Source organism: Miniopterus schreibersii (assembly GCF_964146895.1).
Source record: "Miniopterus schreibersii genome assembly, chromosome: 2".
In the NCBI taxonomy this organism is placed as follows: domain Eukaryota; kingdom Metazoa; phylum Chordata; class Mammalia; order Chiroptera; family Miniopteridae; genus Miniopterus; species Miniopterus schreibersii.
In genome coordinates this window covers 10705325-10719636 of record NC_138102.1, presented here as the reverse complement: position 1 = coordinate 10719636, position 14312 = coordinate 10705325, and the positions used below count along the sequence as shown (strand labels likewise).

At 42.0% G+C, this 14312-nt stretch overlaps 1 protein-coding gene across 2 annotated transcripts in view; it reads right to left on the bottom strand.

Annotated features, from left to right (window-relative positions):
- Positions 1 to 14312, bottom strand: part of MTUS1 (microtubule associated scaffold protein 1) — a 118606-nt gene that overhangs the window by 65215 nt on the left and 39079 nt on the right. For both annotated transcript variants that reach the window (XM_081130161.1, XM_081130160.1), the window contains one exon: positions 13200 to 13395. In XM_081130161.1, coding sequence (XP_080986287.1) covers positions 13200 to 13395 — 196 coding nt within the window. The remainder of the gene's footprint in view (positions 1 to 13199; positions 13396 to 14312) is intronic.

Here is a 14312-nt window from a genome sequence, read left to right as displayed (position 1 = left end):
TATGGGACAGAGTCCAGTTGGACATGGAGGAAAAGAGAAGGGAAGAAGCAGGAACGGGGACTCCATGAACTGACATGTTCCTCCACGTGGATTTCCTTATTACAATCAGCATATTTTTATAACAAAAATGAGTAAATATTATTAAAGTCAATGGGGTCAAATACTTAATCAGATAAAAGATGCTCAAGACAAAACAGATAAAGAAACCAAGAAAGCATAAATTGGATGAATACTTAATGTAAGTAGATTCTAATAATTATTTTGATTCCTACGCATCTGTAACATTAGGTATTCGTTAATTCTTTTAATTTTACTGAGAAAACCTGAAGAAACCAATGCCTCAAGTTGATGTTTTCACATGTCCATGATGAAAACAGTCCCTTTACTACTGCAAAATTCTTTATGATACCATAATGGTGTGTTTCCTAGGATGGGAAACTAAAGCTAAACAATGGACCCCTTCGTGGTTCTCCTTTGTTCGGACACTTACAAATGACTCATTGTCTAAGAGAAAGCTCCAGGGCCTTCACAGGTAAGCAGTGCAATCTCCCAGCTCCAATTTGGCCTCCCCCATTCTTTAAGGAAAGGCCTGGGAAAGAAGGTGGGTCCCACACTGCTCACAAAACACAGAGTAATGTGAGAGGTTTCCAAAACCACAGAAACATCTACCAGTCAAAGCAAGTTCCCATCTCTGAACTCTCCACGAGACAAGAATGAATTCAGCATGAGTATATTTTTCACGAGGCTATTCGGCACTAAAAAAATGACTTGCTGCTTTTTACATTTGATCAAATTCATGGGTTATGAAGAGGTTTTAATTATTTTTTTTTTTTAAAACTTGACTACTATATTACCTGCATTAGAAGACACAGATCATCTTAATAAAAACCTGGACAATGGATTCACATATGGGATTGTGTTACACAAGTATTACTTGCTTACATAGCAAGGTAACTAATGTAAGGTAAGTAATGGCAAAGCACAAATGTATGGGGTGCTAGGAACACCTGGCATCTTACTAGGAATCATACCAAATGTTTTCAATAAGAATTATATGCTAGAGAATACACTGCCTCTCATCACATTAAAATATTTTGTTCTGTGACTTGCATTGCTTAGTAGGAGGAGCACAGGTAGGTGTCCTGGGGAAGAAAGTGAAAATGAAGAGGGTAGTCTGCAGTTGGCAGCAGGTAGGTAAACATGGCACTAACTTCCAGGCTAAACGCTTGAGGCCTATTTGTGGGCGGTGGGGTGTGGAGGGAAGATGGGGAGGCAGGGGCGCTGTAGCTCTTAGCATGTGCATCAGAACCTGGTCACGTGGGGGCTGAGTGCAGCAGGGACTGCAGGGAAGGGCTGAAATTGGGAGACCGCTTCAGAGGCCAACACACCTGCCAGGGCGAGTGGCAGTGCAGGTTTTAACTACACACTGAAAAGGAGATTGCTGAGGTCAGCAATATATAAACGGCCTATTACTATATATGTCGTTTAAAATATAAAGTGTTATATTGTTATATAAAATATAATAAATATTAATAAGGCATGCAAGTGGCAGAGCCACTAACTACTAGAGTCAGAACCAGAAAATGCCAAATAAACAGAGATCGTTCAAATACAAGAAAAAATGAGAATATGTTTATAGCTATAATGACATCTTGGCTTCTTTAAACACAACTATATAGAGGAAGTGACCTTGGGCATAATTATTTATAGTAACTAGGAATTATTATTATAAATTAAATTAAGTCTACCCAAAGGGATGAAAAAATAATAACAGGTGGGAGAAATAAATTATACAAACTCAAAACTGTGGCTGCAAGTTTACTCTCAACCCAAAAGGACCAAATTCTCTCATTAACACTAATGTAGATGTTAAAAATTTATCTTCAGTGATAGAGTATTACTGTCTAAATACTATTTAAATAAACCTGGTACTATGCTTACTAAATAAATACTATACAACAATCAACAGTTTGTCAATGTACCAGGAAACATTTTTTAAACGATCCTTTACTTTAGCAACATACACTATTTCCATAAATAAATCATCAAAAAGTCTAGATTAAAGAGAAATTACAAAACTGAGGAGCATAAAATATTTGTGTAAGTGAACACACATGTTACTTCTTCCCTGAATTAATATATTAATTGAATGCCATTCCAATCAAAATCTACATGTGATTGTTTTTAAAGGAGGATTTGGGAGGATTTTTTAAATGTTTTTTAATTTTTATTTTTTTCTTTTTAATGTTTTGATTGATTTCAGAGAGGAAGGGAGAGGGAAAGAGATAGAAACATCAATGATGAGAGTCGTCATTGATCGGCTGCCGCCTGCACGCCCCCAAATGGGGATCGAGCCCGCAACCCGAGCATGTGCCCTGACCGGGAATCGAATGGCGATCTTCTGGATCCTAGGTCAATGCTCAACCACCAAGCCGCACCTGGCCAGGCTAAATTTTTTTTATTGTTGAGGGTATCATAGATGTCCCCCCTCCCCTTCCCCCCCTCTGCCAGGCTCCAGCCCCACCCAGGCCTTCATGGCCTTCACTGCACTATTATTGTCTGTGTCCGTGGGCCATGCATAAATGCATCTAAGTTCTTTGGTTAATGTCACTGGCCAACAAGTACATGAAGAGATGCGCAACATCATTAGTCATTAGGGAAATGTAAATCAAAACCACAATAAGATACCACTCCACACCTATTAGGATGGCCATTATAATACAAAACAGAAAATAGCAAGTGTCAGTGAGGATTTGGAGAAACTGGAACTCTGTGCTTTGCTGGTAGAAAAGTAAAATGGTGCAGCTGCTGTGGAAAATGGTAGGGTGGTTTCTCAAAAAATTAAAAATGGAACTACCATATGATCCACTTCTGGGGAACTACCAGCAATTCCATTCTGGGTATATACCCCAAAGAACTGGAAGTAGGATCTTCAAGACATATTTGTATACCTATGTCTCATTAGCCAAAATGTAGGAGCAACCCAAGTGTCCAGTGACAGATGAATGGATAGACAAAAGGTGGTACATACATACAATGACATTTTAATCAGCCTTAAGAGGAAAGGAAATTCTCACATATGCTACAATATGAAAGAACCTGGAAGGTATTATGATTAGTGAAATAAGCCAGTCACCAAAGGACAATATTGTTTGATTCCTCTTATATGATGTACCTAGAGTAGTCAAATTCATAGAGCCAGAAAGTAGAGCTGTGGTTGTCAGGGGCTGAAAGAAAGGGAGAAGGGGCGTTAGTGTTCGATGCATAAAGAGGTTCAGCCGGGAAGACCAAAGATCCTGGAGGTGGGATGGTGGTGATGGTTATACAACAATGTGGCTGCACTTAGGGGAGAGGGGAGATGTGGCCCTCTGACAAGCAGCAGATCGCCCTTGCTTCTAGCCACAGACTGGATTTACAGCTAAAATACTGCGCAGCCAGCTTAGAAAAACAACCATGTGGCTGTACTTAAATACCACTGAACTGTACACTTAAAAATGGTTAACATGGGAAATTTTACGTAATGTATATCTTACCACAATAAATTTTTTTTTTAATTAGGTGAAAGAACTTGTGCTACTAGTTTATTAGAGAATATTATAAAATAGTAAAAGTTTATTACTGGCATAAAATTACACTGACAGATTAATAAACTGGTATATAAGTCTCAGGAATATAAAAGTTCAAAATATGATAAGGGAGGTATTTCAAATCAGTGAAGATATTTGTGGTATTGAGATACCTGAATCTTACCTGAATTTTAAAAGGTGAAAATTGGAGAAGCAGTGTGGTATAGTAGTTAAAAGTCAAAAATCTAGAGTCAGGCTGCCTGGGTTTAAACCCAGGTCCACCATGAACTGGTTGTGGGCAGGTTATTAACCTCTCTGAACCTCTGAACCTTATACTTCATAAGTTCCCGTGAGAGTTAAATGAGTTTATATTTTTAAAATGCTTAGAACAGCACCTGGTACATAGTGACATATAAATATTAACTACCATCAAAAAAAATTAAAATTGAGCTAAAAAGGGGTTAAAACAAAACCATACAAATTAGCCTTAACAATTAAATATAGACCAATCTTCCTTTTCGGTAGAGGTCTTGTTAAGTATAAAAACAAACATCAAGGGAAAAGATGTACTTGATAATATAAAAATGGAAAATTTTTAAAAACCACCACATACGAAATAAAAAGGCACAGGGTAAAATATAGGACAAAGGACAACAGACAAGCCCAAACCAACAAACAAGAATCATATGCCCCAAAATACAAGTGAGCAAAAATTCTAAGCAAAAGGGTAAATAAAAATAGTCAATACACTTTTTGTTTTAAATTAACCTGATTGTATCTAACATCTGTCCTGGCTCCCCAACTGTCATTCCTACTCCCCATTCCCATTGCTCCCATTCTACAGGAAGGTCTAACAACCCAAACACTTGTGTTCCCCACCTTTCTTCAAGTGAGGGGTGACCATGTGATCCGCCCCGTGCCAGTAAGACCTAAAGATAAGAGCACCAGGGGCCAAGGCGCTGAATAAGCTCTCTCCTCCCTGATGAGTGTAGACAGGCATGCCAGGAGCAAGCTCTGGGCCGGGCGCTGTCCTTCGCCTTCCGCCTCCGGACACAGCAGCAGGAGGCCTTACACCTGGAACTCTCAGCGACCATATTTTAACTGAAAAGCGACATGCTGAGGCAGGAGGTGTGGAAGGACAGAAAGATGACATTACTGAATCATCAAATCGGGAAATGCCTACCTCTCAACTTCCTGTTAAATATATACGCAACCTTCTGGTTTAAACCAGTGACCTTAATGAAATCTTACCGTCTGCGACAGCATGGACGGACCTAGAGGGTATTGTGCTGAGTGAAATAAGTCAGACAGGGAACGACAAATGCTGTATGATTTCACTCACACGTGGAATCTAAAGAACAAAATAAATGAACAAACAAAACAGAAACAGACTCATAGACACAGAGAACAGACTGATGGTTGCCAGAGAGGAGGGGGGTTGGGGGACTAGGTGAAAAAGGTGAAGGGATTAAGAAGTACAGACTGGTAGCTACCTGGTAGCTACAAAATTGTCAAGGGGATGTAAAGTACAGCACAGGGAATCTAGTCAATAATATTGTAATAACTGTGTATGGTGCCAGGCGAATACTGAAAATATTGGGGGGATCACTTTGTAAAATATATGATTGTATAACCACTATGCTGTACACCTGAAACTATGAATGTCGACTGTAATTGAACAGTATAATTTTTAAAAAGACAAATTGTGTTCTTAATTACCATATTCCCCTGTCAACAGCATTTGGTACAGCTCATTTCTTCTTTCTCCTTGAAACACTTCCTTTCCTTGGCTCCAGAACACCACCCTTGACTGACTTCCCGCCTACCTTCCTGCTGTTCCTTCTTGGTCGCCTTTGTAATTCCTTCTCATCTCGCTAGCCCTTTAAAACTTAGGAGTACCCAGAGGGACTTTGTAGTACTCCAGGGAGGTCCCCAGTGGTGCCCTGACATGTTCTCTTTCTACACTTACTCTCTTGGAGATTTCTTCCAGTCTACTGGCTTTAAATACCATGTAACTGTTGACAAATCCCAAATTTATCTCCCTAGACCAGATTTCTCCTATGTACTCTAGACCTGTATATCCAGCTTTCTACTCTATACCTTCACTTCTATATCTATTACTCATCTCAACTTAGTATCTCTATAACTGAGTTCCTGATATTCTAAACAGTGAATATTTGGCAAAAGTGTTAGAAATGTCAAAATTCTTATATTAGGTGTTGGGAAACCCTCACACACTCAGAGTAGGAGCACAGACTTGTATGCTGTTCCCGAAGGGCAATTTGGCCACATGTATCAAAAGCTTCAGAATGCTACACCCTCTGATTCCACCAAAAGGAATGTATCCCAGATATTTACCTGATCAACTTATGTACTTATTACAAAGATCTTCTGAGTAGAGCTGATTAATATACTAAAAAATACTGGAAACAACCCAATGTTTAAAGAAGTCTGAAGAAATAAATCATAGCATGTTCAGATGATAAATTATTATATAGCCATTTAAAATCATGTTACTGCCCTGGCCGGTGTGGCTCAGTGGACTGAGCGTCGTCCCATGCACCAAGTGGTCTGACGTCCTCAAACTTCACATTCGATACTCTGAACCCTAACTGCCCCTTCACTTCTACTTTATTTCTGGGATCTCAGTGGCAAAAATTAAACAGCAGAAAAACATCAACACTAAGCCAAAGTCAGTCCTTGTCTTTAAGGGTATGCCTCTAATTATGTTATAGAATTGTCTATTATAGCAAGAAAGAATTTAAACTTTGGTATTGGGAATCTACTGTCGTCAGAAATCGTATAGTTTTTTGTTTTTTTTTTTAGTATAAGAAAATATGTAACGAGGGCCAAACTCATCATTTCCCCTATCTGGCTGATAATACCTTGAGGGCAAGAACCATGTCTTACCCACCTTACCATTTCTCAGGGTCCACAGTATAACCTGCACAGTATACACTCTCAAACTGTTAGGTGAGTGAATTACCTTCCAGAACACAGCATTTCAGTAACTCGACATTTACATATTGCAAAACGTGACTTTAGTATTCCACATTCTTGAGCTGGCCAAGGCAATGTTATGAAGTAGGGTACAAGAACCTGCACTCTGCATAACCATCACCATTTGCTTAAATTCAAGAGTAAACTCGAAAGACAAAGTCACAACAGTACAAGTGAGTCACAGCAAAAACACAGCGAGTCTCAAGAGGGCCGTGATTTGACAGAGCAGCAAGAACATCCACAGAGCAAGGTTCTCACGATGACTTGAATGGCTAGAAGCACAGCATTCACAGCGATAATGTCAGTACCTGCCTCTGCAAGTGTGTTCACAAGATGTCTGCTGCTTTACGTGGAGATTAAACAAAAATAACTTCTTTAGTCACAGACCTGGGAACACGTGTCCCGCACCTACGGGTGTAATAAACGGAAGATTCAGAGGGGCTGCATCCTTTCCCGAGCTACCGTGCAAAGAGCAAGGGTCTTCATACGTTGTTCACCAGCAAATGGATTTGTCTGGTTGTGAGTGAGCTCACCCGGCATTCACCCTGAGAAGTCCTGACGAGAATGGGGAAGGCACATGGGGAGCCCCGTGGCCCACTAGAAGCCCGGGTTCTTGAGCAGAGCTACTTTGAACAATGAGGTCGTTGAGACTCAAAATTGATCATCTTAAGTTCATTTCCTTTCAGAAGACTACAAAAAGTAAGCATATCAATAGCATTTGCACAGACTCCCTTGAAAGAAATCACCTAACCTCATCAAAGTGAGCTGGAAAATACGAGAAAGAAGCTGCCCAGCCCATTGTCCACAGTTGCTACTCTGAATCTTGACTGTGAAAACCACTGTTTAATCTCCAAGTGGATCTAAGTCTGCGAGCTTCCTGCATTCCCTCCTTCACTTACCTGTGCACTGGGTGCATTCCCATGCTTCCGCCGCCTGGCTGGGGGCCATCCCTGTCGCTCCGGTCTTCATCGGCTCTTTCCCCAGAGGCGTCCTTACCCTCTGCACATTCCTTCTGTCTTAAACCTCAAACATGCACACAGCCCTTTGAGTTGCTTCCCAGTCTTTAGTCTCTGCAACTGAACAGGACTCAGACAAAACCACCATGCTCCTGACCACCTCTTCTTGCTACTCTACTAGAAAACCCCTCTTCGCCTTCATGGCCACTGGAACAAGCAAGCTGAGAGACACTTAAGACTATTCACTGCCAACAGAGCCTACCACACCCTCTTCCTCCAAAACATTTTTACTCTGCTTTCGATTCCCGAATACAGGTATGATTCTTATAAGTCTGTGTTCAGGCCACTAGAACTGATCTGCCTTAACCTCCCTTGGGGCTCATCTATCACTTACCCCAACACACGGTCTGCTCAAGGCATGACGACTCCCCAAACACACCAGATCCTTTCCTAACTCTGTGTTTGCACCCCCGGGAATGCCAGCAACCTTTCATGCCCGGCAAACTCCTATAGGAACATTCCAAGGCCAGTTCAAACGTCACAGCTCTTCTCCAGCCTTCCCTTAGGCTGAGTCAGTGGTGTTCCCTTTACTGTGAACACACAGTACTTTATACAAGTCTCCACTCAATTCAAGTCAGACAACATTTTTAAACACCTGTTGTATTGAGGACTGGGAAATATAAAAATAACTAAGACCTGAACTCCATCCTTACCAATCTCACTGTTTTGTAGAAGACAGATATGTAAGAAAATAATTACAATACAGAATAATAATTGCAAAGTACCACAGAGACCTGGACAGTTCAGCTGGGGTTTGAAGAATGAAGAGTTTACATGCAAATGATGTGCTTAAACACCCCTTTTCACCTCACCCTCCAGCTAGTGAGCTCGCTAAAAGGGCATTAACTGTGTTTGCACCCTCAGAATCTAGTTGACCGACCAGCACACAGTAGGCACTCAAAACATTTCTTGAACGGGAAAGTAAGAAAGACTGCAAATGGCACAGTAAGCATAGTTTGGGTCATTCCATAAAGCAACCGTCCCCAGAATTACTTGCCAAGTGAGAAGAATTGTAAGAATGCTTGCGAAATGGTCAAGAATTTACAGTGATGACGTTAGTACAGAGGAGAAGAGAGCACACCTGTCTGCCATGTGCCTACAAGGTGCTGCTTGGCAGGCCTCCTCCCCATTCCCCAGCCCCACCACACATGCTGGGCATCTGAGGATCCCACAAGCACCGCCCATACCGCCTCATCTCCACTTTGCACCTGCTGTTCCCTGTGCCTGAAAAGTCCTTCCATGTGATGTCCAAATGCTTCCCTCCTTCCCCTCCTCCGAGCGTTGGCTCAAACGTCACCTGCTCAGTGAGGCCTTCCTTGACTACCCTACTTAAAAATCAAACTCCCTTCAGTGCCTCGTCTTTCTGATCACTTATCACCATCTCACATACTGAACATCATATGGGTTTATGTTCTGACTCGCCTTACTAGGTAGAATTCAAGTATCACAAGGGCAAGAATGCATCTCTTCTGTGCACTCCCGGCCCCTGCACTTCCAGCAGCTCCCAGCATACCAGGCGCTCAATAGCTGCTTGTTCAGGAAACGAGGGGGCGTGCAGGACTCTGCGTGTGTGTAACAGAGGTTAAGAGCAGAGACCTCAGGACCAGACCGCCTGGTCTGTTTCCTGTCCCCACCGGTTATTAACTGGGTAACATTGGCGAACTACTTAAGCTTTCAAAACCTCAAATTCTTCATTTGCGGAGCAGGGATGATCACAGTATCTAAACTCAAGAGCTGTAAGAATTAAATAAAATTATGCATTTACAAAGCTTAGAATTGGGCTTGGCACCTCATTAGCACTCAAAACTCATCACTACTATTATATTTTATGGAAAGAAAGCTTGAGATATATTCTTTAAGAAATGTTTTAATTACATACAAATACAGAAATATCTATGAGCAACACATTAAAGTTAGTTTTTAGAGTACGTACGAGGTGATAATTTCTGGTTTTTAATAAAGAAATTGTGCAAGCATGCAAATAAACGTCTCATAATTTTGCTTGCTCTCTCTCTCAAACCCTTGCCTGGAAAAGACTGAAGTGATATAAAATAAATTGAAAAGATTTTCAATTCCCTTTAACACTAAATACACAAAAACCAGCTTACAAAAGCAACTAAGAGAGAACCAACTTAGCGTGAAAGAAGAGAAACCTAGGGGATAGGCAAGTCATTGCAAGTCTGGGATGCACTCCTGGTCTGAGAGGAATTTGTCTTATTAACCCACCATAAACTGAATTAAAACAAACGGGTACTCTTTTGAAATGTTATTTCTCTTTCTCTAGAACAAAAGGAAAGACCAGCTCTTTCATGAGGCCTTTCTTTAGGCTCTGATATAATCAGGCCAGTCCCTGAACATTCTCCTTCCCCCCAAAGCCCTAGAACACCCAGAGGCCTTTTCCACACCCCTACACACCCCTTGGGGCGCTCTGCGGTGGCTGCATAAACATGCATTTGCCCTCCCAGGGCAGGATAAAGGATCCATCCACAGGGAAGGTAGTGCATTCTGCCTGACTCAGGCTGCTCACTGGAAGGGCAGTTACACGTCTCTCTGAAGGAACACACACATTTGTCATCTACAACCTGGTAGGAACTGGCATTGCCCCTGAAAGTGGTGACCCCTGAGGATGCCTGAATCGATCATGAGGTACCTACTAATCAACATTAATTTGCAACAGCCATGCAAAATCATTTACATCACGGTGAATGGATTAGATTTTAAGCCAAGAGCCTGAAAAGAGAAATGCCGCAGCATCTAAATCATTCAGCTGAGGAAAAGATTTCTAATGACCAAAACTCATGGTCATCCTAACAGCGCTTCTTTAGACCACAGTGTGAAGGTTAAGAGCATGGACGCGGAGCCCACTGTTTGGGCTGAGTCCCGCCTCTGCCCCTTTCTAGCTGTATAACCGTGACGAACTGTTTAACTTCTCCATGATGGTTTTCTCATCTGTAAAATGGGCGCAAGCCTCACAAAACTGTGGGGAGGGTTAAATGAATTTGTAGGAGAAATGATTAAGACAGAGCCTGAAACTTGGTAAGCATTTAGTAAGTGTGAGCTGCTATCGGCACTATATTTGTCATTTCTCCCCCATCTCATCTTATTTGAATGGTTAAAACACACACAGACCCCAAAGAAGCAAAGGGTACTTTGGATTGGTTCTGTATAATCCCACATAATCTAGTTTCGTATAAATTTCCAGGTTTTGAGCAACGGAAGAGCTCCATCGGGCTTAAGTACAGCTCTTTCTCACACTCACTGTACAGCTTCAGGAAAGAGGCTATTTGAACTCCAGGCCTGGTTTTCTCCTTAGTCCCCTGAAAGGATTTATTGAAAACCCAGGCCGGCTGGAACATTCCTGCCGCTTACCTTTCAGGGCAGTAACTGTGTACGAGTACAGAGGATGTCCATTTGGTTTCAATTTTCTAATACACAAACAGTCATTGTACAGTAATGGCAACATGCTCTCGGTGATCTGAGGGCACATTGTTTCTGCTCCTTGACTTCTGTTCTACTTTTAACTCTGGGGAGATTAAGTTTCCCGTCCGCTACAACAAACACCTCTCCATTTACTGTGAGCATCCAAACAAGCTCGTTGCTGTTACCTTTTCAAAAACATAATACAGCATAATCAAGTCAGTCTTTCAACACAAACCCATAGAGCTTCTGGCTACTTTAATTTATTTTTCCATTTATATATGGAAAACCACCAGGTAGAATATAATTTAGCTTTTAACTCAGACTGAAAACGCTGAATGCATAACTTAGTTATCAAGTGTGTTTGTACAGGTTAATAAAAGCTTAATAAACTTCCCCATCTTTTTATTAAGACTTCACAGACCTCTTTTTCTCTCCTTATGGCATGACATTACGCAGTATACAGTAAAGAGACTCAGAAATGATTCACTCTTTGATGGAACCTATCTCCTGCATAAAAGGATCCCATCTTTTAAAATATAGGGGTGGGCAAAAGTGGATTTACAGTGTGAGTATGCAAAACACAGAGTTTATTCTTATAATATTATTTATTATTATTATTAACCTACTTCTGCCCACCCCTGTATATCCTGGGTATTGGTCACATTTCTTAAAAGTATGTGCACATCAGGTTTTCTAGGATTTGAGCATCCAGTGGTGCAACAGTAGCCACAACTCGGAAAATTAGTGAGCTCCAAATTGCTGCTAGAAAGATGACTACAAAAGTTGATGGGGCCTTACATTCTCAAACCCTCACAAGTCACAGAGGTGAAGGCCGAAGGCCAGGGAGAGTAACGGACTTGCCCAGGCAGCTCCTTGGTGCCAGAAAGACACCGGAACACAGGGCTCCTCACTACAGGCCAGGCTGCCAGTGGCCGTGGCTCTCGGGCCACCAAGCCACAGGCACTCCTGACATCCAAGCAAGAAGGGAGCTCCCATGCTCTGGCAAACACATGAGCCTTATCTGGCAGCAAACAACAGTGAGCTCTGATCTCACTATGCCTCGACGCCCCAACTGGCAATACCCAAATTCAGGCTCAGTGCTTCTCGGAACGGCTGTAGCTTCTCTCCTCTTTTCTCCCAAAGGATCAACGCACTACTAATCCCCTCCACCCACACCTGGTCCTGGGCGTCTGCCTCAGAACCTCAGGCCCCTGATGCCAGCCTGGCGTACCTCTAAATAAGTCACCCTCAAAACCCTTCTGCATGTTAGAGGCTTCTCACACCTGAGGCTTCATATCAAGACTGGGAAATAAAGCCAACCAACACCAAGATGTGGAGACGCACAGAGATGCTCTGGGATACGGATGGTTTGTCAGTTTCTGTAAAATGTTCTCACATGTGTGGACACACAACGCTAGAGGCACTTTTGTTTTTTAAGAGCATTCAATAGTAGTCACTATTTTTATAAGGAAACCTCTAAATCTTTCTAACATGCCTTTCATTTGCTCAAGGTTCTACCTATTAAAATAAAGGGTGTTCCCTGCAGAGTATTTTCAGTGGCTTTTTGTCTTAGTCCCTGTGAAAGAGGCCAACTTTCTATTTCCTATCCTGATTTGTAGCAGAGAGAAATCTGTCCATCTGCCAGATTTAGTAAGACACTTAACAGCTCCTCTTGAAGCTCTCAAATTTCATAAACCAACTATGATTTCAAAACTACTACTTCTAATTAAAGTTCCTATTAGAAAAGTTTAACTTTTTAGGCACTCCTATGTCCCTGAAAATTTCTAATACATCTTTTAGTAAAATTCAAGAAAAAACTAATCTCCTCACACGTGGTGAAGGCACATTATAAATTTAGCATATAACACCTGTGTAATTATGCACCTAACCATTTTTTGAAAATGTAAAAATAAAATGGTTCATATTTAACAGGGAGCAGACTGTATGTATGCTTCTGAATAGCTTGTGAGTTTGTGCACATATCTCTCTCCCAATGAGCCTTTACAAAGATAAGGGCTGTGTCCTCGACTTCTACCTTCCCTGGGTAAGATGCTAGCCCACAGAAGGTAAATGCTTCAGTGACAGGAGCATTCGTTATAAAACCAAAACCTGCCTTTCTGCTTTCTGCCACGCCTCATTTTACATCAGAATAATGCATAAACTGCTATAAGGCACAGCTGACTGATTTCATGCTTACCAGAGCTGGACACACGCCGGATCCTCTGATAAGATAAGGTCCGATCAGAACTGAGCGTTCTGCTGTTGCTGTTACACCTCAAGCAGGAACCAGGAGGCCCCACTTTGGCTTTTGGACCAGGTGTTATCCTCAAACTGGCAGAGTCGGGCTTGGGTGTGCTTCTCCCTGCGGGGGCTGCAGTTTTTGAAGCAGAACCCTGTGAAGAGCATGGTTAGGATGTCAGTTCAGGTCTCACCTTCCCCACACTATTCCCTTGCAGTGTTAGCTACATGAAAAAAACCATGTGTTTCTATGTTGCAGTCTTTTTTATTATTGTTGTTGAATATTGGGATGACACTGGTTAATAAAATTGAGTTTCTAGCCTGCAGATTTCAGACTCAAGACTACGTCACATCTTCCTTGAATTTCCACCCTCCCGACCTTCCCTACGTGTTTCAGACTAGTCAACCCCCACAGTCATGGGGCATAAGCCAGTTCCTTAAAATCAATCTCTATTATCTATCTGTCTTTCTATACACACACACACACACACACACACACACACACACACACACACACACTCTGCTACAGATTGTTTGTGTGCCCCCTACAACCCCTCAAAATTCATAATTTGAAAGCCTAATCCCAGCATGATGGTATTTGGATGTGGGGCCTTTGAAAGGTGATTAAGTCTTGAGGGTGGAACCCTCATGAATGGGATTAGTGCCCTTGTAAAAGAGACCCCAAAGCGCTCTCTTCCACCTCCTGCCTTGTGAGGTGACAGGGAGAAGTCAGCTTTCTATGAGGCAGTGGGCTCTCACCACACACACAATCTGCTGGTGCCTTGATCTAGGACATCCTAGCTTTCAGAACTGTGAGAAAAAAGAACAATTTGATTGAGTAGAGATACCAGGACTGAAGGGTCCAGATTGAATTCCGGCCAAGGGCATGTACCCCAGTTGTAGGCTCGATCCCCAGCCCCGGTTGGAGTGCATGCAGGAGGCAACCAACCAATGTGTCTCTCTCACACTGATGTTTCTCTTTCACTCTCCCCCTTCCACTCTCTCTTAAGAGCAATGGAAAAAATATCCTCCGGTGAGGATTAAAAATATATATATAGCCCGGCTGCCGTGG